The sequence below is a fragment of the Chiloscyllium plagiosum genome, unplaced genomic scaffold (genome assembly GCF_037043375.1).
Source record: "Chiloscyllium plagiosum isolate Xiang-an unplaced genomic scaffold, Cpla_swu_hap1 HiC_scaffold_37, whole genome shotgun sequence".
NCBI lineage: Eukaryota > Metazoa > Chordata > Chondrichthyes > Orectolobiformes > Hemiscylliidae > Chiloscyllium > Chiloscyllium plagiosum.
In genome coordinates, this window is record NW_028270175.1 from 4541043 (window position 1) to 4568361 (window position 27319).

Below are 27319 nucleotides of genomic sequence, written 5' to 3' on the forward strand. Positions count from 1 at the left end.
GGGGTGGGGAGAAAGTAGCATCAGGGCAGAGGAAATGACCTGGGAGTTGCAGTGGGAGAGGGACTCCCTGAAATTCTTGTAGAGACAGGAGGAAAACTTCTTCAAGGCAGGCATCCTTGCAAGAGGATTCGCAGTAGGATTAAAATCAACGAGGTAAAAACAATGACTGCAGATGCTAGAAACCAGATTCTGGATTAGTGGTGCTGGAAGAGCACAGCAGTTCAGGCAGCATCCGTGCATATGATGGTATTTCCATGCATCTTCTGTACTTTGTTCTTCTTGATGACTGAGATCATAGGTTTCTTAAACAGAACATTCCAAACCCAAGTGAATTGCTGTATTGCATCTTGTAGATGCACACATTGCTGCCAATATGAAGTGAATGCTGAAGGTAACATTCCCTCTAATGCTGTCTCGGTGCGCGGATCTCCAAAGTCCATCTGTGGCAGCATCTTCCAACTATGACTCTATGGTGCATAAGGAACATCTGAGCAGCTGCACAGCTTAGGAACTTTGGTTGAAGGTAGTGGGTGGATTGCTGATCAAATGGGTTACCTTGTCCTAGCTAGTGAGTCAAGCACTGAGTTACTTGCTGCAGAGTTCTCATCCTGACCTATTCTTGTCGCCACAGTATTTAAGTGACTGGTCCAGTTGAATTTCTGATTAATGGTAAGCATCAAGGTGTTGATCGTGGGGAATTTAGCAACGGTAATCCTGTCAAACATTAAGGAATTCCTCCTTGTTGGAGATCATAATTAGTGTTTCTTAAATATTCTGCCATGTGTAGTGAATCTTTGTTTCACTCCTTCTATGGCAAGTGTATCCTTCCTTAGGCACAGAGAACATATTGTTTCAGATGCAATCTCACCAAAGCTCTGAATAATATTTACAAGCCTTCTCTACCTCTGCACTCAAATTTTCTTGCAATAATGACCAGTGCACCATTTGCCTTCCTAATTGCTTGCTGAACCTGCAAGTGTGCTTTAATTGAAGTATAAACAAACACACCCAACTCCCTTTGCATATTAAGGTTTCCCTGTTCCTACCATTTAAGAATGACCAAATCCGGAGTGCAGGTTCATAGCTCCTTGAAAGTGGAGTCGCAGGTAGATAGGATAGTGAAGGCGGCGTTTGGTATGCTTTCCTTTATTGGTCAGAGTACTGAGTACAGGAGTTGGGAGGTCATGTTGCGGCTGTACAGGACATTGGTTAGGCTACTGTTGGAATATTGTGTGCAATTCTGGTCTCCTTCCTATCGGAAAGATGTTGTGAAACCTAAAAGGGTTCAGAAAAGATTTACATATTGCCAGGGTTGGAGGATCTGAGCTACAAGGAGAGGCTGAACAGGCTGGGGCTGTTTTCCCTGGAGCGTCAGAGGCTGAGGGGTGACCTTATAGAGGTTTACAAAATTATGAGGGGCATGGATAGGATAAATAGACAAAGTCTTTTCCCTGTGTTCTGGGAGTCCAGAACTAGAGGGCATAGGTTTCACACAGAGGGTGGTACGTGTATGGAATGAGCTGCTACAGGATGTGGTGGAGGCTGGTACAATTGCATCATTTAAGAGGCATTTGGATGGGTATATGAATAGGAAGGGTTTGGAGGGATATGGGCTAGGTGCTGGCAGGTGGGACTATATTTGGGTTGGGATATCTGGTTGGCATGGACGGGTTGGACCGAAGGGTCTGTTTCCATGCTGTACATCTCTATGACTCTATGACCCTATTTATCAGCCCAAGCCTGAAATGTTATCTTCACCATGCTGAATGCATTCTCTTGTTGGTTGTCAACGAGCTGGGCCACCCCTTACTTACATTCCTTTAGTGTCAAATCAGTTTTAAAATTATCCATCTACTCCTTACTGTTTATTTTATTTGTGTGCAGAGCAATGAAAAGAACATTGTGTAAAACTAAAACTCTGGGTTTTGATTTTGTGTGATCTTTTGTTTCGTTGCCCTGGGAAATTATTCAATTGTTCTTATCTCTTATGATTTTTAGCTTTATTTCTTTAGTTAACTCCATCATTCTTGTCCTTGCATTGTGATCAACTTTAATTTCACATAGCCTTTCCTTTTGTAAAAGGAAGCGTCACCATGAAGAACACATGCTTTTAGTGTCCAGTACGGAGGACTTTGTGAACCAGAGGGATTAAGATTAATGCTTATACCAGTTGCAGGTCGATTACACATTTTCCAATCCATACTCATCCAGATTTAGGATTAACATTGAAGCAGTCACCATTTTAAATGTATGCACCAAAATTTCTACAAGGTCCTCTGTATGGTAGCAGTTGGAAAGTTAGTGGGAAGGAATTTAAAACAAAAATCTGGGATCTGGAGAGATTGAAAGAATCTGGCAGTAGGAAAAACACATCACCTGCAATAATTAACAAAAATGGACAAAGAAAAGACATGGAAAGAAAAAATGATAATTACTTTTATTCAACATAAATATGCAAATACAATTGTCTAAGGATAGATCCAGCAAATAGCCTGTCCAATGTGCTTCCAAACTGAGTATCTGAATAAAACTTTGTACCTTCTTCACAATAACTTGATATCCATCCCAAGTGACTACCAAGCAGTATTGTTCCAAGTGGGATTGCAGCCGGTATGTTCAGCTTTTCTGCACTGATTGGAACGTGAACCATCTCTCGACAGCTAGGATTGTTGAACACAAAGAGTTACAAAGGTTTGAATTTTCACAGTTGTAGGCTGTGTGTTTTTCAGAGAGTTTCATGGCAGGTATCTCATCATAGCTTACAACGACTCATCTCATTGTGACTGTTCGCCTCATTCACTGTGTATCCAGGTCATATAATACCCCTCTCATGCATTCATGTGGGAACAGAGATGGAAATGCTTACCACTGCTGGGACCTTCCAGCATTCACAACATTGATGCCATACAAGGTTTGTGAAGGTTTGTAGCTCAGGTTGAATTTTAGGGTGTAGGTTTGCTCGCTGAGCTGTAGGTTTGATATCCAGACGTTTCATTACCTGGCTAGGTAACATCATCAGTGGCGACCTCCAAGTGAAGCGAAGCTGTTGTCTCCCGCTTTCTATTTATATGTTTGCCCTGGATGGGGTGCCTGGGGTTTGTGGTGATGTCATTTCCTGTTCGTTTTCTGAGGGGTTGATGTGTTTGTTTATAGAGGTGTTGTCCCAGAGGCCTATAATGAAACGTCTGGATATCAAACCTACACCCTATTGATGAGAAAGTGAGGTCTGCAGATGCTGGAGATCAGAGATGGAAATGTGTTGCTGAACTCGGATTTCACCAGTTTCCTCATTTCCCCTCCCCCCAGCCTGTCTCAGTCAAATCCATCAAATTCAGCACCGCCTTCCTAATCTGCAATCTTCTTCCTGACCTCTCCGCCCCCACCCCAGTCTGACCTATCACCCTCACCTTGACCTCTTTCCACCTATCACATTTCCGACGCCCCTCCCCCAAGTCCCTCCTCCCTATCTTTTATCTTAGCCTGCTGGACCAACTTTCCTCATTCCTGAAGAAGGGCTAATGCCCGAAACGTCGATTCTCCTGTTCCCTAGATGCTGCCTGACCTGCTGCGCTTTTCCAGCAACACATTTCCATCTCTACACCCTATTGATGCCATAATTAAAACCATTTCTACTGGGACAACACATCTATCCTGGGACAGGCTAAGCAAAGACATGCCAGAGAATTCCTAGAGGCCTGGCACTCCAACCACAACACCATAAACAAACACATAGATCTAGAGGAAAAAGTGAGGACTGCAGATACTGGAGACCAGAGTTGAAAAATATGGTGCTGGAAAAACACAGCAGGCCAGGCAGCATCTGAGGAGCAGGAGAATCGACGTTTCGGGCATAAGCCCTTCTTCAGGAATGAGGCTGGTGTGCCAAGCGGGCTGAGATAAAGGGTAAGGGGGAGGGAATTTGGTGGAGGGGCGCTGGGAATACGATAGGTGGAAGGAGGTGAGGGTGATAGGCCGGAGAGGGGGTGAGGGCAGAGAGGTCGGGAAGAAGATTGCAGGTCAAGAGGGCGGTGCTGAATCCGGGGTTTGGGACTGAGATAAGGTGGGGGGAGGGGAAATGAGGGAGCTGGAGAAATCTACATTCATCCAGTGTGGTTGGAGGGTTCCCGAGGCGGAAGATGAGGCGCTCTTCCTCCAGGCGTCGTGTGGTCAGGGTCTGGCAATGGAGGAGGCCAAGGACCTGCATGTCCTTGGCGGAGTGGGAGGGGGAGTTAGTGTTCAGCCACGGGGCGGTTGGGTTGGTTGGTGTGAGTGTCCCAGAGATGTTCCCTGAAACGTTCCGCAAGTAGGCGGCCTGTCTCCCCAATGTAGAGGAGACCACATCGGGTACAATGGATACAGTAAATGATGTGTGTGGAGGTGCAGGTGAATTTGCGACGGATATGGAAGGATCCATTGGGGCCTTGGAAGGAGGTGAGGGCGCAAGTTTTGCACTTCTTGCAGTTGCAGGGGAAGGTGCCGGGAATGGAGGTTGGGTTGGTGGGGGATGTGGACCTGACGGGGGAGTCATGGAGGGAGTCATGGAGGGAGTGGAACGCTGATAGGGGTGGGGAGGGAAATATATCCCTGGTGGTGGGGTCTGTTTGGAGGTGGCGGAATTGATGGAGGATGATACGATGTATCCAGAGGTTGGTGGGGTGGAAGGTGAGGACCAGTGGGGTTCTGTCCTGGTCACGATTGGAGGGGCGGGGTTCAAGGGCGGAGGTACAGGAAGTGGAAGAGACGCAGTGGAGAGCATTGTCGACCACGTCGGAGGGGAAATTGCGGTCTTTGAAGAAGGAGGCCATTTGGGTTGTTCGGTAGTGGAATTGGTCCTCCTGGGAGCAGATGCAGTGGAGCGAAGGAATTGGGAATATGGGATGGTGTTTTTACAGGAGGCAGGGTGGAAGGAGGTGTAATCTAGGTAGCTGTGGGAGTCGGTCGGTTTGTAGTAAATTTACTACAACCTCCTCTCCTGGCACCTTCCCCTGCAACTGCAAGAAGTGCAAAACTTGCGCCCACACCTCCAAGGCCCCAATGGATCCTTCCATATCCGTCGCAAATTCACCTGCGCCTCCACACACATCATTTACTGTATCTGTTGCACCCGATGTGGCCTCCTCTACATTGGGGAGACAGGCGGCCTACTTGCGGAACGTTTCAGGGAACACCTCTGGGACACCCGCACCAACCAACCCAACCGCCCCGTGGTTGAACACTTTAACTCCCCCTCCCATTCCGCCAAGGACATGCAGGTCCTTGGCCTCCTCCATTGCCAGATCCTGACCACACGACGCCTGGAGGAAGAGCGCCTCATCTTCCGCCTCGGAACCCTCCAACCACATGGGATGAATGTAGATTTCTCCAGCTTCCTTATTTCCCCTCCCCCCACCTTATCTCAGTTCCAAACCCCAGATTCAGCACCGCCTTCTTGACCTGCAATCTTCTTCCTGACCTCTCTGCCCCCACCCACACTCCGGCCTATCCACCTCCTTCCACCTATGGTACTCCCAGCACCCCTCCCCCAAATTCCCTCCCCCCCTACCCTTTATCTCAGCCCGCTTGGCACACCAGCCTCATTCCTGAAGAAGGGCATATGCCCGAAATGTCGATTCTCCTGCTCCTCAGATGCTGCCTGGCCTGCTGTGTTTTTCCAACACTACATTTTTCAAAATGGATCTAAATGCCATCTATCAACCTCTCAGAAAATGAACAGGAAATGACATCATCACAAACCCCAGGAACCCCATCCAGGACAAACATATAAATAGAAAGCAGGAGACAACAGCTTCGCTTCACTTGGAGGTCGCCACTGATGATGTTACCTAACCAGGTAATGAAACGGCTGAATATCAAACCTACAGCGCAGCGAGCAAACCTACACCCTATTGATGCCATAATTAAAACCCAGCTATACACCAGTTTAAATGCTTTAGTGCAGGAACATGCCTTCACAATGTGGTGCCTGATCATAACTGAATAGGATACATCCAAACCTCGACCCAAATAGCAGCCTTAGTTAATGCCATTTCTCTGAATAAACAAAATGTCCAGCAATGCAGGAAGAAAGTCAATGATCCTACGGTTAGGTGCCACCATCTTCTCTCTACTGCATCACACTCAGTCTAACTCTGTCACCGCACAATAAGGTCACAAGGCTAAATAAAAACTGAAACAACGGCGGATACTGTAAATCAGAAACAAAAACAGAAATTTCCAGAAAAGCTCAGCATCGGTGGAGAGAAATCAGAATTAATGTTTTGGGTGGGGTGATTCTTCCTCAAAACTGCTGCCAAACTTGCTGAGTTTTTCCAGTAATTTCTGTTTTTGTTTAAGATCACAAGGCTAATGATCTACAATGTTATCATCTAAATGGTCTGAAAGAAGGCCTGAGGCCTAATGGAGTTAAAGATCAGGCAATGGAAATATTAAGTGTTAATTGGGTAAGATTTGGTGTGTAAATAGGAGGTGTTTGTAATCAGTGGAGTGTGGGTTTTATGGAGCATATTTAACTGAAATAAACTTCTCTCTAAAAGTGTGGACTTGGATTCTTTTTAAATAGTTATCTTCTAGTGTATAATGTTAGTAGCAAAAGATGATTGAGTAAAAATGTAATGTTTCAGAGTAGGATTTCCCAACTTTGTTTCCTGAAAATTAGCTGTTTGACGAGTGTGAGAATGAGGTTACAATGTGGATCTGGGTTATTTCTTTACAAAAGATAAACAATATGTGGTCTTCATACATTTGTTTTCATTCAAAGGAAGAAAGAAGCAAAATATTTATTGGAATTGGAAAACCTGATGTCTTAAATAGCTTTAGAGTAAAAGATTCCCAAGGAATTTCTGATCGTAACATGATAGATTTTATATTCAATTTGAGAACAAAAAATCTGGATCTGAAACAACTGTGCTTAACTTAAATAAAGGGCATGACAATCAAATGAGGATAGTTAGCTAAAGAGAACCAGGTGGATAGTTTAGCATAAATGACAGTAAGCAAGCAGTGGCAAATATTTAAGGATGGCATTCATGACTCAATAAAAATATATCCCAGTCAGAAGGAAAAATTCTAACCATTCATGGGTAACCGAGGGAGTAAAGGAGAGTATTAAGTTGAAAGAAAAATTATATAAGAGGCAAAAGTCAGCGAAAGTCCCAAAGCATGAGATAAATTCTGAATTCAGAAAAAGACGACTGTAAAGATAATAAAGAGAGCAAAAGTAAACTACAAGAGTACACAAGAGAGGAATATAAAAACTGATAATAAAAGCTCTTTCAATTATTTAAAAAGGAAGTGTGTGTGAACATGGGTCCCTTAGAAAATTAGTCTGGGGAGACAGTTACAGGGAACAAGGAAATGGCATTGGAGATAAACAGATTGTTTGCATCACTCTTTTGACATCTCATTAATATTAAAAAATACAAAGAGGAATTAAGTGCCATCAACATCACTAGAAAAGTAGTATTAGACAAATTATTGGGGCTATAGGCATATAAGTCCCCTGGCCCTGGTGGCTTGCAGCCGAGGATCCTAAAACAGCTCGCGACACATATAGTGGATGCAGTAGTTGTAGTTTTCCAAAAATCACAGGATTCTTCAGAAGCATCAGAGGATTGGAAAACTGAAAATAAGAGATCACTACTCAAAAAGAGGGACACACAAAGCGAGGAACCATAGGCTGATTAGTCAAATATCTGTTGCTGGAAAAGCATTGGAATCAATTATTAAAGAAACAATAGAATATTTAGAAAATCATAATGTAATCAAGCAAAGTCAGCATGGTTTCCCATGAAAGGGAAATTGTGACTGGCTAGTTTATGAGAATTTTTTGAGGAAGTCTCATTCAGAGTGAGTAGACAGAAACCAATAAATATGTTATATTTAGATTTCCAGAAGGCATTCAACAAGGTGCTTCACAAAAAGTTAAGTCATAAGAGCCCTGAGTATTTGAGGTAGTATACTGGCATGGATTCAGAATTGGCTCATGGGCAGGAAACAGTAAGAGAAGAGAAGGGGTTCTTTTTCAGGTTGTTGACTTGTGACCACCAGTTCCATGAACATCAGTGCTGGTTTTGCAATTGTTTACAACATATATTAATGACTTGTAGGAAGGAAATTAATGTACTGTCACCAAATTTGCAGACAAAAGTATGTGGAAAGACAGGTGGTGAGAAGGATATAAACAGTTTACAGAGAGATATTGATAGGTTAAGTAAGTTGGCAAGTGGAGTATGATGTGGGAAAGTGCAAAGATGCTCATTTGGAAGGGAGAACAAAAGGGCAGAATCTTATTTAAATGGACAAAAAGTTGCAACACAAAGGGACTTGGAGCAGTTGTGCAGAAAACTAGCTCACAGATGCAGCAGATAATCAGGAAAGCTAATGGAATATTGGCCCTTATTTCAAGAGGATAAAGTATAAGAGGAGAGATGTTTACTGCAACTGAACAAAGTGCTGATGAGATCATATCTGGAGTACTGTGAGCAGTTTTGGTCCACTTATTTAAAGAAAAACATCAGTTCATTTGAGGAAGTCCAGAGAAGGTTCACTACGATAATCCCTGGTATGCTCCACCCGAATCCTGCTGGGACCAGAGTTCTGGTGAACCACGTAATGACAGCTTGCACATAGAGCTTTAAACTGAACAAGGAGGGGATGGGTTCAGTTCAAGTTATGGAAAAAGCTATGAGGGGTGCTGGGGGAGTTCAGTAGAAGTTATTAAAGTTTCCAGAAGGTTCTAGGGATTAAGATCAAAGGCTAAACAGATGAGACTACTCACTGGACTATGGAAGAATGAGAAATTATTTCACTGAAACGTACAGGATTCTTATGGGGCTTGACAGGGTAAACGCTGAGAGGGTGTTTTTCCTCGTGGGAGAGTCTATGACTAGAGAGCACAGTCTCAGAATAAAGAGGTACCAATTTAAGATTAAACTGAGAAGGAATTTCTTCTCAGAGGCTTGCAATCCTTTGGAATTCATTGTTATAGAGAACTGTGGTCACAGAATCCTTGTGTACCTTTAAGAGTGAGATAGATAGCTGCTTGATCAGTCGGTGATTTAAGGGTTATGGGGAAAGGGCAGGAAAGTGGACATGACAAATGTCACATCAGCCATGATCCTTGATTTGATTTATTATTATTGTCATATGTACCAAGACACAGTGAATAGTACTGTTTTCAGTGGTATCCAGACAAATCATACCTGGCATAAGTACATGAAGGTACTAAGACAGATTGCAGAATATAGTGTTATAGCTACAAAAAATGTGCAGAGAAGGATCAATTCTAATTTTTGATAGGTCGATTCATAATTCTGATAACAGCGGGGAAGAAGCTGTTCTTAAATCTGTTGCCATATTTTATCATATGTTTGCATCTTCTGTCTGATGGAAAAGGGCGGAAGAGAGTATAATCGGGTTGGGAGGGGTCTTTGATAATGTTGGCTGCTTTACTGTGGCAATGAGACGTGTAAATGGATTCAGTGGAAGGAAAGCTGGTTTTCATAATGGACCAGGTTGCGTTAACAACTCTCTGTAGTTTCTTGCAGTCTTGGGCAGAGCAGATTCCATGCCATGCTGTGATGTATCCGGATAGGATACTTTCAATGGTGCATCTATAAAAATTGGTAAGTGTCATTATGGACATGCTGAATTTCCTTAGCTTTCTGAGGAAGTAGAGGCTTTGGTGTGCTTTCTTAACTGTAGCGTCAATGTGGATGGACAAGGACTGATCGTTAGTGATATTTACTCCTCAGAACTTGAAGCTCTCTAACATCTCCACCTCAGCATGACTGACACAGATGGGAATTTGTTCTCCAATTCACTTCGTGATGTCAATGACCGGCTCCTTCATTTTGCTGACATTGTGGGAGAGATTGTTGTTATTGCGCCAAGCCACCAAGCTCTCTACATCTTGATCCTATTGAATGGCTGAGCAGACTCAAGGGCCCAAACAGCCTCGAGTGCTACCTAGAATTTTAACAAGGACCAGGTCAAAATTAGGAAATTTGGAAGTTCCACCAGTTTCAAATTTGAGAGTGATCATTCTTAGTAAAATAGCTGGATTTAATCATTACATAGGTGTACTGTCCAGTGAAGAACCACACTGTTCTTAAGTATACCATCGAGGAAGAAAGCAATGATGAAACTAGATATGGAAAAACGACAAAACTTTTGCATTTGGAAAATGTGAATTTACAGCGTATACACTCAGACACTGTTTATTACCGTAATGGAACTTAACTGCTCCACTCAAGAAATTAATGAAATTTTACTGACACCAGGGATTAAAAACATAGAAGCCAGAGAATGAATTGTGATAAAACTACATTGCAATTTGCCAAATCATCCTCTAAATGGTTGAAATTTTTCAAAAAAGGACAGTAGTAAAGGAATAGGGCATAATAATCAATAAGCTTTTCACAGTCAGGAAGGAGTGATCGCAGGCAGAGTGAAACATAGCCTAAGTGAAACATGGGAAAGTGGAGGCAACACAAGTAAACCATAATTCATTGGTTGGTGGTAGCTACTAATTTAACTGTATATCAGTACATTAACTTCCTTCCTCCAAGTCATTAATACAGGATATATTATTACTTTCAGATTGAAGGAGAAAGTGAGGTCTGCAGATGCTGGAGATCAGAGCTGAAAATGTGTTGCAGGAAAAGCGCAGCAGGTCAGGCAGCATCCAAGGAGCAGGAGAATCGACATTTCGGCCATGAGCCCTTCTTCAGGAATGAGGAAAGTGTGCCAAGCAGGCTAAGATAAAAGGTAGGGAGGAGGGACTTGGAGGAGGGGCGTTGGAAATGCGATAGGTAGAAGGAGGTTAAAGTGATGGTTATAGGCCGGAGTGGGGGTGGGGGCAGAGAGGTCAGGAAGAAGATTGCAGGTCAAGAAGGTGGTGCTGAGTTCGAGGGTTGGGACTGAGATAAGGTGTGGGGAGGGGAAATGAGGAAACTGGAGAAATCGGAGCTCATCCCTTGTGGTTGGAGGGTTCCTAGGCGGAAGATGAGGCGCTCTTCCTCCAGCTATCTTGTTGCTATGGTCTGGCGATGGAGGAGTCCAAGGACCTGCATGTCCTTGGTGGAGTGGGAGGGGGAGTTAAAGTGTTGAGCCACAGGGTGGTTGGGTTGGTTGATCCGGGTGTCCCAGAGGTGTTCTCTGAAACGTTCCGCAAGTAAACGGCCTGTCTCCCCAATATAGAGGAGGCCACATCGGGTGCAGCGGATGCAGTAAATGATGTGTGTGGAGGTGCAGGTGAATTTGTGGCGGATATGGAAGGATCCCTTGGGGCCTTGGAGGGAAGAGATGTGGCTGTGGAAGCGAGTCTGTTTGAGAACATGGCAGAAGAGTTTCTGGGCAGAGGAGATGACCTGGGGTGTGCAATGAGAGAGGGACTCACTGAAATCCTTGTAGAGGGAGGAAGAGAGCTTCTTCAAGGAAGGCATCCTTGCAAGAGGATTCGCAGTAGGTTAAAATCTTCTAGGAGAAAGTGAGGACTGCAGATGTTGGAAATGCGATAGGTGGAAGGAGGTTACGGTGAGGGTGATAGGCCGGAGTGGAGGTGGGGGCGGAGAGGTCAGGAAGAAGATTGCACGTCAAAAAGGCGGTGCTGAGTTCGAGGGTTGGGACTGAGACAAGGTGGGGAGAGGTGGGGGGAGGCATTTCCAACGCTCCTCCCCCAAGTCCCTCCTCCCTACCTTTTATCTTAGCCTGCTTGGCACACTCTCCTCATTCCTGAAGAAAGGCTCATGCCCGAAACGTCGATTCTCCTGCTCCTTGGATGCTGCCTGACCTGCTGCGCTTTTCCAGCAACACATTTTCAGCACTTTCAGATTGAAGGTAAATAGGGAAAATATTTACAGGCTACAAACTAAAAGACAATTACAAAATTTTAATACGCAAATTAAGAATTAAGCAATTAAAATAGAAATGCCTGCCCAGGCAATGTGTTGTAATTGCACAATGTGGGATATGGTGGACCCCATTATGGTTCATAGTGACTACATCTGTAGCAAGTATAGATTGCTTAATAAATTCTGGCTCAGAGTTGATGAGCTGGAGGGTGAGCTTTGAACACTGACATATCAGGGAGGGAGAGAGTTACCTAGATGCTGTGTTTCAGGAAGCAAACACACCCCTTAGATTAACTACCTTGAATTCGATCGGGGTTGTAACTATCAGTGAGGCAGGTAGAGGGTTCTCGGAGGCAGTGCTGAAGGAATCTCAGCTCTTGAGCTTGTCTCATAGGATTGATATTCTTGTTCCCTGTGTGGATGAGAGTGGGGTCTGTAGGGAAGATGAGCTAATTGACCATAGCACTGTGGTACTGGAAGCCATTCAAGAGAAAAGAGAAAGGTAGTTGTAATTGGGGATAATATAGTCAGGAAAAATGGACACTATTCTGTTTGGCCAAGATCGAGAGTCCTGAAGGATGTGTTGCTAGCCTTATGTCCTGGTTCAGGATCTCCCATGTGCAGAGGAGCTTGGAGTGGGAGGGGAAAGATCTGTTTGTCATTATCCATATAGATAATAACAATATTTGTTGAAAGAGGAAAGAGGTTCTGCTGAGGAAAAATGAGCAGCTAGGGTTAGAAAGCAGACCAAAAATGTAATATTCTTTCAATTACTATCTGAGCCATGAACAAACTGGCACAGGGTAAACAAGATTAAAGAGGTAAATGAGTTACTCAAAGATTGGTGTGGGAGACACAGCTTCAAATTCATGAAACATTATCACCAGTACTGGGGAAGGAGGAAACTGTTAAATGGGATGGGCTTCACCTGAATCCTGCTGGGATCAGAGTTCTGGTGAACCAGCTTGCACATAGGGCTTTAAACTGAACAGGGTGGGGGGCGCAGGGGGAGAGAGAGAGAGAGAGAGAGAACAGATGGGTTCAGTTCAAATTATAGAAAAAGCTATGAGGAGTGCTGGGGGAGTTCAGCAGAAGTTTATTAAAGTTTCCAGATCAAGTAATAGGACAGGGAGTATGTTAAAGGTCAGTAAACTAACTTCAGGCATAACAGATGAGGGGACAACAAGACGTTGGGGAAGGGGGGGTAGAGAGTAAATGCAGTACTGAGGGTTTGTAAGTAAATGCACGCAGAATATGAAACAAGATAAATGACCTCGTAGCACAGATTGAAATTGACAGGCACAATGTTGTGGTCATCACAGAGACGCAATTGCAAGAGGATCAGGGCTTGGAACTAAATATCCAAGGATACACATCCTATGGAAAGGACAGGCAAATGGGCAGGGAGTCAGGGTTGCCTTGTTAAGAAGGAATTAAATTAAATCGATCACAAGAAGTGATAGAGTTGGAAGGTATAGAATCTGCATGGGTTGATTTGAGGGATTGCAAAGGAAAAGACCCTAGTGGGAATTGTGTACATGCCTCCTGGTAGTTGTTAGGATGTGGGACAGAAAATAATTTAGGATATAGAAGAGGCTTGTCAGAAAGGCACTCGTACATTAAGCATGGGGGACTTCAAATTGCAGGTGGACTGGGGGAAAAAAAACAGCTTGGCAGAGGATCTCCAGAAAAGAAATGTTGAACGTCTGCAAGGTTTTTTGGAGCAGCTTTTGGTACAGCCTATTAGAAAACAGACAATTCTGAATTTTGGTGGCATAATGAGGAAGACTTGAATAGGAAATTGAAGTTGAAGGAACCCCCCATTACGCAGTGACTGTAATTTTACAGAATTCACCCCGAGAGGAAGAAGCTGCAATCAGATGTGACAATATTACAATTGTGTGAAGGTAACTACAAAGACATGAGGGAGGAGCTGGCCAGTGATGACTGGAAGGGGAGCCTAGCAAGAAATCAGTGGAGCAGGAAGGGCAGGAGTTAATGAGGTTAATTTAGAAGACACAGCAGAAATTCATCCTAAGAAAGAAAAAACATACTAAGGAGAGGATGAGGCAACCATAGTTGATAAGGGAAATCAGGGACAGCATAAAAGGAAAAGGAAAGGCATTCAATGTGGTGAAGATCAGTGAGAAGCCAGAGGAATGGGAAACTTTTAAAAATGAGCAGCGGATCACTAAGAAAAGAGAAGATAAAAGAGAAGAATAAGCTAGCTAATAAGATAAAAGAAGATTGCAAGTTTTTTTTAGATATCTACAAGGTAAGAGGGAGACAAGAGTGAACATTGGACCCCTGGAAAATGAAGCTGGAGAAGTCGTAATGGAAAAAAAGAAATGATGGAAGAACTAAGTAGGTACTTCTTTATTTTTCCTTTATTCGTTCACAGGATGAGAGTGTCGCTGGCTAGGCAGCATTTATTGCCATCCCTAATTGCCCAGAGGGCAGTTAAGTGTCAACCACATTGCTATGGGTCTGGAGTCACATGTAAGTCAGACCAGGTAAGGATGGCAGTTTCCTTCCCTAAAGGACATTAATGAACCAGATGGGCTTTTCCGACAATCGACAATGGATTCATAATCATCATTAGATTTTTAATTCCAGATATATCTTATTGAATTCAAATTCACATCACTTTCTGGATGTAGGTTTGCTCACTGAGCTGGAAGATTCATTTTCAGACGTTTCGTCACTACACAAGGTAACATCTTCGGTGAGCCTCCAGACGAAGCTTCGGAAGCTTTTTACAGTGGAAGACACCGGCATCATACCAGAACATCAAGAGACTCTGTCCTTGTTGCACTGGGGTTTGGGGGGCGGGGGGAAGAGGGGGTACTTAAGTGTGGTGGAACAGGGAATGGAGGTGGTGCTGCGGAGGGCCCTTATTGCATTGGGGGGGGGCAGGTTTAGAGCAATGGTACGGGGAATGAAGGTGATGTGGCAGAGGGCTCAATACTACAGCCATGTGTGACCACGTGATGAAACAAACTCAATACTACAGCCACATGACAAAGTCCCCCTTGCCCTCACCTACTACACCATCTGTCTCAGCATTCAACGCATCATCCTCAAAATACTTCTGACAACTCCAAACAGACCCCACTACCAAGAACATCTTCCCCTCCCCATCCCTCTCTGCTATCTGTTCCCTCCAATAGTCCTTGGTTCATGCCACCCATGCCACTGAACCCCCAGGTACCTTACTCTGCAAGCAGAAAAAATGCAAAACCTGCCCATGCACTTCCCTGTCACCTCCATCCAGGATCCCAAACACTCCTTCCAGGAGAGACAGAGGTTCACCTGCCTGTCTTCCAACCGAGTTTACTGCATCAGGTGTTCCCAATGTGGTCTTCTCGACATCAGGGAGACCAGATGTAAATGGCTCATCGAGCATCATAGTCGGGTCCACAGGAGTCGACCGGACCTTCCAGTTACAGCCCATTTCAATTCATCCAACCACTCCCTTTCCGACATGACCATCCTTGGCCTTCCTCAATTGCCAAAACAAACCACAGCGCCGATTAGAGAAACAACACCTTATCTTCCATTTGGGCCTCTACAGCCTGGAGGACCTGACATTGAGTTCTCCAATTTCAAATAACCTCCCACCCCATCCCTCGACTCCCTTCCTGCCAATACTCCTTGCCACCAACCAGATTCATTCCTCCCATTGACGAACCAGGTTGTACCCTCTATCTGTCTTCACCTATCCCCACTTCACCACCCTGCTGCCTCCCTCTTCACCTGCAGCTGCCCCCACACCCACCCCCCAGTCCTGAAGAAGGGTTACACCTGAAACATCGACTTCCACACCTCCTGATGCTGCCTGGCTTGCTGGGTTCTTCCAGCCTCCTGTCTGTCTACTTTGGATTCCAGCATTTGCAGTTTTTTTTGTCTCTAAGAAAGGAGGGAGGCAGAAGACAGGAAACCACAGGCAGGTTAGCCTGACCTCAGCTGTTGGTAGGATATTGAAGTCTAATATTAAGGATGAGAATGCAGAGTATTTGGAAGTGCATTGTAACATAGAACTGAGTCAAGGGAAGGTCATGCCTGACAGATCTGTTAGAATTCCTTCAGGAGGTAATGAGCAAGTTAGACAAAGGAAGCTAGGGGACATGATATATTTGGATTTCCAGAGGGCCTTTGACAAGGTACCATACAGAAGGTTGCTAAATAAGTTAACGTGATATTAGGGGCAAGATACTGGCAATGATAGAGCATTGGTTGACTGGCAGAAGGCAGACAGTAGTGATAAAGGGGTTTTATTCAGGATGACAACCAGTGACACGTGGAGTTCTGTAGGGGTCATGTTGGGACCATAACTTTTCATATTATACATTAATGATCTAGATGAAAGAACTGATGGCATTGTTGCTAGGTTTGCAGGTGACAAAGAAAGATGGAGGGACAGGTATTGTTGAGGAGGTGGGGAGGCTACAAAAGGATGCGGACAGACTAGCAGAGTGGATAACGACGCAGCAGATGGAACACAACGTAGGAAATTGCGAGTTTGTGCACTTTCATGGGAAGAAAGCTTAGAATATTTTCTAAATAGGGAAAGCCTTTGGAAATCTGAGACACAAAAGGGACTTAGGAGTCTTAATTCAGGATGATCTTAAAGATTGTCTTAACACGCAGGTTCAGTTGGCAGGCTAAAGGAAGGAAGGCAAATGCAATGTTAGCATTCATTTCAAGAGGGCTAGAGTACAAAAACAGAAATATATTGCTGAGGCTGTATAAGTCTCTGGTCAGACTGCATGTGGAATATTGAGAGTGGTTTTTGGTCTAGTATCGAAAGGAGGACGTGCTGGCATTAGAAGGGTCCAGAGGAGGTTTATGAGGATGATCTCAGGGATGAAAGGCATGTCATAAAAGGAGCTGTTGAGGACACTGGTTCTGTACTCGATGGCATATAGAAGGCTGAGGGGCTTCCGATTAAAACTTACAGAATACTGGGAGGTCTGAGTAGAGTGGAGGTGGAGAAAATGTTTCCACTAGTAGGAGGGGCGAGGACCCCAAGGCACAGCCACAGTGTGAAGAAACGACTCTTCAGAACTGAGATGAGGAGGGATTTCTTCTGCCCAGTGGGTGGTGAAGCTGTGGAAATCTTTGCCACAGAGGGCTGTGGATGCCAAGTCATTGAATGCATTTAAGACAGAGATAGTTGGGTTCTTGGTTAGTAAGGGAATCCAGGATGCAGGGAGAAGGCAGGAGATTGGAGTTGGTAAACATATCAGTCACGATCAAATGGTGAAACAGACTTGATGGGCTGAATAGCCTAATTATGCTCCTGCATCTTATAGTCCAAATGAGATGTGAAAGTAGTATTGAGGAATTCATTGTGGCCTTTGAAATCTTTTGCAAAAGGCAGACTTTCTAATCAGCTAGAGACTAGTACAGATTCTGAAGGAATTATGGGAAATAATGTGGAGCATGGAAACATTGCAGAGTTATGAAGATCAAATCACTGCAATTGGCAGTTTGTCTGATGATGGACTGATCAGATCCAATGGTCAGTATGCGGCCATTGGTTCCAAAGGACAACTGTCAAAAGTGAATACTAAAGTCAAATATTTACCAGAAGGGGCTAGTCAATGGAGAAATGCAACTATAAATAGAACAGAACAGGCCACTGGAAAATACAAAAGCTAGATGAATATATAGGATGAGGGTCAGGAGGTCAGGCCCATGGATTGGAAACATGAAGTACAAAGATAGAAGGCAAGTGAATGCAATAAGCTGAAACAGTGGGTCCGGGAACGAACATGCTCTTGGAAAGAGATCACCACCATACAAATAAATCCTAATAATAGGAGAGGGAAGGTTAAATAGGAGCAATCTGGAAAGAGATAGAAGGCAAGAGAAAAGGTGCAGCTTTAATAAAGACAAGAAATATAGTATAAAGCAGGGATGCCAGTAGGGGCAGAAGTCAATATGATTGGGAAGACGCAGTGGCCATGGACAAATCAGAAGACAAGTAAAGGATTCCAAACAACAAGAAATACAAAGCTGGAGAGAATTTGGGGTGTACTTCTTATTTTTCTCTATTCTTTACTGAAATGAGAAAATACATATTTTAAGATCAAAGACTTAAATGGTTGCTGCATGGTTTGAAAGCAAATAACTTGAATTTAATTGTGAATATTGTCAGCACAACTATGGATTAAAATGTGGTCACAGACGAACTGGTGCCAAGGGATTGTATTTAGATAACTGGCAATAAGAAGCTGGTTAATTTGTGGCCTGGTGCCCAGTTATTGATAACAAAGGCCTTCTGCTTACCTAAAGGAAATGTGATTGGTTCTTGGGTAGCTGAACAGCTTGGGGCTGAGAACAAGATTCAGACAAGTGATCATTTTGGGGAGACAAATCAGGACAGGAATTATACACTTAATAGTAGGGTTCTGGGGAAATGTTGCTGAACAAAGAGACCTTGGCCAGCAGGCTCATTGTTCCTAGAATGTGGATTGGAAGATTTGTATTAAAAGGGAGAGACTGAATAGGCTGGGGCTATTTCCCCTGGAGCATCAGAGGCTGAGGGGTGACCTTATACAGGTTTATAAAATCATGAGGGGCATGGATAGGGTGAATAGCCACTTTCCCAGGGTAGGGGAGTCCAAAGCTAGATGGTGAGAAGGGAAGGATTTAAAAGGGACCTAAGGGGCAACTTTTTCATGCAGAGGATACTGCCCTATATGAAATGAGCTGTCAGAGGAAGTCCTCGAGGCTGGTACAATTACAATATTTAAAAGGCATCTGGATGAGTACATGAAAAGGAAGGATTTAAGAGGGACATAGGCCAAACGCTGGCAAACAGGACTGGAACAATTTAGGTTATCGAGTCAGCATGGACAAGTTGGAGGGAAAGGCCTGTTTCCCTGCTGTACAACTGTATGACTACTAATTTTTAGGAATAGTCATTCCTGTTAGATACAGAAACCTGGTCCATGCTTTCTGTCAAACTGAGTCAAGAAGACAATAAATTGCAAAATGTTGCATACCTTTTAAAATCTTTAACTTTTGTGACTGTTGCACGAATAGTGGGGCTTGATTTCCAGCGTCCTACCTCAGTGAGTCGTGACAGTACACAGAGGATCGGATTGAGTATAATTAGCCCTATCATATAGGTGGATATCACAGAAAATGTGCCCCTTAATGGGACCAATAAGACCAAAGCAAGGTGAGTAGCACAAGATTTTGAAGAAAATATTGGTGGATCAAAATATGAATAGATTCATTGACGACAGAAAAGGAAAGTTTGAAAGGTATTTTAAAGCAATAAATGCTAAAAATTAAAGCTACATTTCTGCAAGGGAGATCAGCCATAGAGGCAAGTGACTTTTTTGATTTTGAAACAAAAAGGCACCAAATGCAATAGGGATACTTTGGAAACTAAATAAGTGTGAATATGACCTCTATGAATGCATCTGAGTTTGGTGCTTTTCAGTAAGATCTTCCTGGTCTAATAATGCCTCTTCTTCCTCAGGCAGCTCAGGAAATTTGGCATGCTTATAAAAGGGCCCTTACCAACCTCTACAGATGCACCATGGAAAGCACACTGTCTGGGTGTATAACAGCCTAATATGGCAATTGCTCTGCCCAGGACCGGAACAAACTGTAGAAAGTTGTAAGCACAGCCCAGATCGTCACGGAAGCCAACTTTCCAACCATGGACTCCATTTACACGGCTTGCTACCGCAGAAAGGCTACCATCATCAAGGACCTATCACACCCCAATGATGATCTCCTACAACCTCTTCTGTCAGGCAGAGGATATAGAAGCCTGCACACACGCACCAGTAGGTTCATGAACAGCTTCTTCCCAGCCGTTATTAGACTGATGAATGGACTCTGTAGCCTCAAATAATGCCGACCACGCTAACATTGCTCTCGCCTAGTGCATTCCTGATGAAGTGCTTATGGCCAAAACGTTTACTCTCCTGCTCCTCAAATGCTACCTGACCTGCTGTGTTTTTTTGGTGCCACACTTTTCAACTGGTGACTCTCCAGCATCTGCAATCCTCATTTTCTCCTAACCCTGTGCAATGTAACCCGTATGACTAAATCTTTCTAATATGTACATCCTTACTATGATCTGCCTGTACTGCTTGTGAACAAAACTTTTCACTGTACTTTGGTACACATGACAATAATTCAGGTCAGTCAGTCTTATTAAAATTGTGTTGTCTTCAGTTAAAATTAGACACTGCCATCTTTGCCTGGTGAAAAGATGCTTTCAGGCATCTTTATGAAGCAAGTAGATTATTTTTGTGGAGTGGGCATAACACATTTGAAAACATTGTCAATAAATGGGCTTAAAGCAAAATTCAAAATAGGAAGTCAGGCTTTTTGAACTTCCAAGCACATTGGATAGGAAAGCCGGCAGAATGGGCCAAGCATTGTCAAAGGAGGGCCTCAAAAAGATGCCGCACCTTCCAAAACTGAAATGCAAAAATTACAAAGACTAATTAAACAGCTGAATTGGCTGGATACCAAACAAGGCCAAAATCCAATTTTAAAGTATTAGAACTATGTACAGCTATGAAAATTTCCAAGGAGGAAGATATTATTCAGATGAAACACCACACTTTGAAATTTCCATCATTGGAAGATGTCAGGAACATGACGCTCGGTGTTTTAGTGACATGTCCTTTGCAAATTTCTGATGGGTCTTAAGTGGATGACATCTTATGATTTTTCTTTTGGAACTTGGGATCTAAAGAGATCTGGAAAGTAATAAATGGTATCTTGGTGGCAGAAACCTTCGCTCTTGATCAGGTGACAGATAAGGCCTTTTTCTTTTGAAAATATTGTGAGAAATTCTAAAACAAAAAGGCATTCATCAATGAAATGCATTGAATGCTACATTGATAAATCACGATGGAATATTGTTATGATCCAGCTGAAGTTACTACTGGATAAATCAGATTCATGACAGGAAATGGCTTGATAGACCATCTTCTTGTTTGTTTTGTTTCTAACAACGTGCTGTCTCACTGAAACGTATGCAGTGTGCAGATTTTGATTTAACACTAAAGCAGAAATTTATTAACAAAGGAAACGGAAGACACAATAGGGCAATCCAGACTATCTACTGAAAAAAAAAGCAAAGATCTCTAAAGATACAGTAACAGTATAATCCCAATAATGCCAAAACCAGTTCTTAATACATTGAAAAGATACAAAACAGCATTTCTATAGTAAATAAAAACAGAAATAACTGCAGATGCTGGAAATTAGGAATAAAAAAACCCAGAAATTGCTGGAACAGCTCAGCAGGTTTGGTAGCACCTGCAGAGAGAAATCAGAGTTAACATTTCAGGCCCAATGACCTTTCCTCAGAACTGATGGTAGCAAGGAAAATATTGGTTTTTAGGCAGAAGATAGGGTGCAGAGAGGGTGAAAGGAGTAAACAATAGGTGGAATTAGAGCCCAGAGAGAGAAGAATGGCTGCACGATGGCTCAGTGGTTAGCGCTGCTGCCACACTTCACTAGGGATCCAGGTTCAATTCCAGCCTCAGTCTGTTTGGAGTTTACACATTCTCCCCATGTCTGTGTGGGTTTCCTCCGGGTGCTCCAGTTTCTTTCCACAGTCCAAAGATGTACAGGTTAGGTGAACTGACCAAGCTAAATTGCCCAGTGTTCAGGGATGTGAAGGTTAGGTGCATTAGTCAGGGGAAATGTAGAGTAATAGGATCAGGGAACAAGTCTGGATGGACACTCTTTGGAGGGTCGGTGTGGACTTGTTGGGCCAAATGGCCCATTTCCACACTGTAGGGATCCTATGTTTCAACAGTTGGACAAATAAAGGAAAGGATAATGATCAGGCTGGGAGGGTGAACAGCTATGAATGTGGATTATTGGCTACCAGTGGGTTGTGTGTAATAGCAGATGATGTGATAAGGCTTGGTGTATGGGAATAGAGGGAAGGACATGGGACAGATCAGGCCCTAAAGTTGTTGAACTCTATATTCAGTTTAGAAGGCTGTAGAGTTCCCAAACGGAAAGTGAGGTGTACTTCAAGCTTGTGCTGAGCTTCACTTGAGCACTGCAGCAAGCCCGAGACAGAAACGTTGGCCAGGGAACGAGGCAGTAAATTGAAGTATTGAGAGTACCCATGAAAAAAACCCCGCACAGTACACAGAACATCACATATTATATTCACACCAGAATGTAGAATCTAATACTTCAGTAGGCTTATGCCACTTAGGACTTCAACTTTTAGCTTGCACCAGCAGATGTTTCTTTCTGGAACTGTCACACACCTATTTAGATGAAAAGTGACCACATTCCCACAGGGCTGCGCTCTCATTCCAGTGAGATGACTGATGGTAGTTTAACTTGAGAGTCACCACACTTCAGGCAAGAGCTAATGTTGAGAACACAGGATCTTCATGATGACCTCAGCCAATGTGGGATATAAACCTGTGCCTCTGACAAATATAACCCCAACCAGTTTAACCTCTCTTCATACATCAGTCCCAATATCCCAGGAATCAGTCTGGCAAAAGTGCATTACGCTCCCTTTACGGCAATAGCACCCTTGTGGCCAGATAGGAATTAAACCTTCACTTAGAGCTGCTGTAATTTCTTCCCTCACCTTAACAAAAGCCTGGATTACAAATATTACAACAGTCTCTTACTTGTCCACACTCTATAAAGCATTCATAGTAATGCTTTTTCTTTCCCCCAAGCACATGAATAATTTTCAAACTATATGATTGGAGAATCAAACACCATTTGAACAATTGTAAATTCTTTACTCGAAGATTTAAAATCAAAGGAGTGTGGTTCATATAGATTCAGTTTCATCCATATTATTGGTGATGCTTTGGTCAAAATATTGTAGATCCAATTCAATACTCTGTCTCTTTTTCAACAGCTGAATCTTTTTGTTCATATTCAGTCCATTTTTTCCAAAATAAAACATGGACAGGCTACTCAATCCTCATCTTATCATCTTGCAGTAAAAAGGCATTATGGCATGTCTGGCAAAATTTGACTGTATCTTTATGTAATCCTGCTCAAAAGAAATGCTTTAATGTTTTATTTTGTACTTTCCTGATACCTACATCAGCCGCAATTATAGTTTTGTGTTCCAAATTTCATTATAATACTCAAAAGGAACTGCCATCTGACCACTGACTATTCCTCACTGACTCGTATTTGAGGTGGTCTCACTTTTCTCATTAAGATTTTTTTCTTCAAATAATAAACTCAGGTATTGTTTTTTATTGAGTTTTGCTTTGTCACAATTTGTCACACTTTCAATCATAAATATGTTTCTTACATTTCTATTAAAGAAGATGAACTTAAACATACCATTTTCTTTTCAGCCTTCATCTTTTGTAGTTACATTTTTCAAAATTAAATCCAGTAACTGAATTTCCAGATTACTATATCTTCCTGTCTCATAGACACCTTTCCTTCTTGTTTAGATAATGAACCCGTGATCCAGTCAGGACAAAATCAGGAAGCAGTCCAGGAAGTTAAGATTTCAGGCTCATTTACCTCTACCACTCTTGGTGACGCCAATGCTTTTGAATCAGCCAGATCATTTTCCAGAATAAAATCAATTCCCCCCATAAGAACTTGTTCCATTACAAATAAACTATCACTTTTATAAAGTCAATCTTTAATCCAACTCTATATAAATGAGACTGATTCATAACTTCCAATATTTGCTTCTTCACCAACCCCTCTGAAGACAAGTAGCATCGTCAGCCAACATCAGAGACTTACTTGCTCCAGTATCTCTCAATACCTGTTGAGCAGGCTTTCTGATTTAGAATTCAAGGTTAATAGTCTAAGGACATGGGTTCAAATCCTGTCATGGCAGAATCTAGAATGACCATGTAAACATTGCCGATTGTCACTAAAAAGCCATCTAGTACACTCAAAAACTAGGAACTCCGATTTCTCTCTCCATAAATGCTGTCAGGCCAGCTGAAAGAAAATCAAGAGTCATCTTTTCAAATCCAATGACTCTTCTTCAGTTTGGAAGAAGTTTCATTGGACTTAAAGCATTGCTTTTGTTTCTCTCATCGCTGCTGCTAAACTTGCTGAGTTTCTCCAGTAATTTCTGTTTTTGTTTCAGATCTCCAGCATCTGCAGTTATTTGTTTCAGTGCTGTGTATCAACGTTTGTTTTGGATTCTTTTGAAGTACTTACTTAATCCTCTGTTTAGGAGCAACTGCTGGAACCTGATTCACACCTTTCCGTGTTCAAATCAGGAGTTTTGATATCTGTTGCAAGAAAATAAGAAAAAGAAAATCTGTTGCAAGAACAGCCATTCAGCTCATTAAAAATTGCTTCCCCGACTTTTACTCTCTCACTCTGTATTCATTTTACTGCTTTGACAATGTTGTTGATATTTTTAGCCAGTTTATCCTACTGAGCAAAATATTTGAAGTCAGAAATTATGTTTCATAACATTCATGTCAAATGGCTTCATTTTATAAGGCTAAAAACAATATAAATGCAAGGTCAGCTAAAGGGTCCAGCTGAGTCCACCACAAGGATCAGTGCTGGGTCCACTACTTTTCATCATTTATATAAATGATTCAGATGTTAACATAGGAGGTCTCTTTAGTAAGTTTGCAGATGACACCAAAAGTGGAGGTGTAGTGGACATCGAAGAAGGTAAACTCACAGTACAATGGGATCTTGATCAGTTGGGCCAATGGGCTCAGGAGTGGCAGATGGTGTTTAATTTAGATAAAGGAGGAGAAAAGGGGACCTAATTGAGGTATACAAGATAATGAGAGGCATAGATAGAGTCGATAGCCAGAGACTATTTCCCAGGGCAGAAATGACGAACACGAGGGGTCATAGTTTTAAACTGGTTGGAGTAAATTATAAAGGGGATGTCAGAGGCAGGTTCTTTACACACAGAGTTGTGAGAGCATGGAATGCATTGCCAGCAGCAGTTGTGGAGGCAGGGTCATTAGGGACATTTAAGAGACTCCTCGACATGCATATGGTCACAGAAATTTGAGGGTGCATACATGAGGATCAGTGGTTGGCACAACATCGTGGGCTGATAGAACAGTACAGCATAGAACAGGCCCATGTTCTAAATGCGAGCTGTTGCATTTTGGAAAAGCAAATCAGAGCAGGACATGTACACTTAATGGTAAGGTCCTGGGGAGTGTTGCTGAATAAAGAGCCGTTGGAGTGCAGGTTTATAGCTCCTTGAAAGTAGAGGCGCTAGTAGATAGGAGAGTGAAGGAGGTGCGTCGTATGCTTTCCTTTATTGGTCAGAGCATTGAATATTGGAGTTGGGATGTCATGTTGCCACTGTACAGGACATTGGAATCGGTTTACTTCAGTTGGCTGGTTTGTTGGCTCACAGAGCAGTGTGATGCCAACATCGTGGGTTCAATTCCCATCAGTAGTTAGAGGCTACCATGGAGGACTCTCCTTCTCAACCTCTTTCCACGCCTGAGGTTTGGTGGCCTCAGGTTAAATCACCACCAGTCGCTTCTCTCTCTAATGAGAGAGCAGCCCATATGGTAAGACTATGGTGACAACAATGTTTCAGCCACTTTTTGAATATTGTGTGCAATTCTGGTCTCCTTCCTATTGGAATGATGTTGTGAAACTTGAAAGGGTTCAGAAAAAATTTACAAGGATGATGCCAGGTTTGGGGGATTTGAGCGATAGGGAGAGGCTGAATAGGCCAGGGGCTGTTTTTCTTGGAGCATCGGAGGCGGAGGGGAAACCTTATAGATGTTTATGAAATCATGAGGGGCATAGATAGGATAAATTGACAAGGTTTTTTCCCTGGGGTGAGGGTATAGATTTAGAGCGAGAGGGGAAAGATATAAAAATGACAATGGGCAACTGTTTCACGCAGAGTTTGGTGCACGTATGGAATGAGCTGCCAGAGAAAGTGATGGAGGCTGGAACAATCACAGCATTTAAAAGGCATCTGGATGGGTGTATGAATAGGAAGGGTTTAGAGGGATATGGGCCAAGTGCAGGCAAATGGGACTAGATTAGGTTAAGATATCTGGTCAGCATGGACGAGTTGAATCAAAGGCTCTGTCAAGGTGCTGTACATATCTGTGACTCTAAGGTGTTGTTACTCAACACAATGATTTTTTTTAATATCTCCCATATTAATTCTAATTCAATTGTCTTTAATTTAAATTTAGGCCTTCTGTTCTAAAATATCTTGGGATTATCATCTACATCATTACTATTCTACAAATACCTTATTCAGATCTCCACCAAACAATATCATTTTCACTCTGTTGAACTGCATTTCTCTAATTCCTTTACATTTAATTGGGTTGAAATGATACTTATCTTGCAACCCTCTCAACATCTCAGTAAAGTTCCTCCCTGAAGAATTGCAATGCCTCAGACTAGAAGCATTCCAGGAAGAAGAAGAAATTTATTTGAATCCTCCTTTCAGGTAAGTCAGGGAGTTTTGAAGACCGCAGCAAGGAAATAGAGATTGTTTATTTGGAGGATGATTTTCAGAGCGATAAAGCAGAGCTGCAGGGTGGTTTGCCCCCTGGGGACCAGTGCATCTGCAGCAAGGGTAGAGCTCCAACACCTGCCTAATACCAGCCTGTACGATCAAAGCTGTTAGACTCTTCCTTTGCCTCATCTTCCTGAGTCAGACGAAAAATTGCGACGGAACTAGAATGAAGTTTCCCATTGGCTTACTGCAGTCCACATGGCCAGGGAGCAGGCCAGCCATCTATCAAATTATGTGCTCACTATAATATGGGAGACAGGTTGGAAGTGGGCAAAAATACGATAAGTATGTTTTATTTCACAAGCCCCCTTCCAATACCACTGCCTGGGGGCTTGGAGGGGCTGTAAAATTCATCTGCTAATCCTTGACAATATTTGAAGAATTGGATACTCATTAAATGCCTGTAGAATTGAGCAGCCTGCCCACATAACTTGCATAGTTTCTGAATCCTTCCCAACTTTATTTAAGCCATGATGGGCATTTTATAGTCGATTTGTACCCCCTTACTTTCATCTTTATAGGAAGAATGTTGGAAAAGGTTGCTGCAGTATAAATCAGTTCATGGTTTTACTGATGCCTCCACGAAAACCCCAGCATAAGAAATGAGAGCCAAATGGGATGTACTCTTTTATATTACTATAGCAGAGATGCTATATAAATGCAAGCTGTTATTTCCTGATCTCAATAACACTTGACAACTGCCTCATGGTCCTTCCACTACCATTCTCAATTGTTACACACACTTTGATCACATTCTTTAACAACCATAGAGCATACCAAAACAGCTCCGTTCCTCAATCATGTACACAGGCCTGTAAAATAAAAATACTTACGCTTGTATAATTTTCAAACAGAATTCTCTGTTAGCAGTCCTTTCTTCTAAGCGTAAAGCAGTAATACTTTACAAAATATAATAACTTTATGTCTAATCGTGGCCAGTTCTTCAATTAAAAAAATCCAGTTT

At 42.8% G+C, this 27319-nt stretch overlaps 2 protein-coding genes across 6 annotated transcripts in view; both read right to left on the minus strand.

Annotated features, from left to right (window-relative positions):
* The window catches only part of LOC122540450 (tumor necrosis factor receptor superfamily member 5-like), a 210596-nt gene extending 183342 nt beyond the window's left edge, over nt 1–27254 (minus strand). Inside the window, exons 1-2 of one of the 3 annotated variants that reach the window (XM_087980251.1) lie at nt 27189–27254; nt 24036–24109 (exon numbers count right to left, since the gene is read on the minus strand). The gene's annotated coding sequence lies outside the window, so the exon portion shown is untranslated. The remainder of the gene's footprint in view (nt 1–24035; nt 24110–27188) is intronic. The other 2 variants (XM_087980247.1, XM_087980248.1) reach the window with 2 other exon arrangements.
* LOC148139748 (tumor necrosis factor receptor superfamily member 5-like) overlaps nt 1–27319 on the minus strand; it is a 64568-nt gene extending 37249 nt beyond the window's left edge. Inside the window, exons 1-3 of one of the 3 annotated variants that reach the window (XM_087980244.1) lie at nt 27189–27254; nt 24036–24109; nt 2539–2660 (exon numbers count right to left, since the gene is read on the minus strand). In XM_087980244.1, coding sequence (XP_087836370.1) covers nt 2539–2650 — 112 coding nt within the window. In that variant the 5' untranslated portion in view covers nt 2651–2660; nt 24036–24109; nt 27189–27254. Of the gene's footprint in view, nt 1–2538; nt 2661–24035; nt 24110–27188 lie in introns of all 3 variants that reach the window. The other 2 variants (XM_087980245.1, XM_087980246.1) reach the window with 2 other exon arrangements.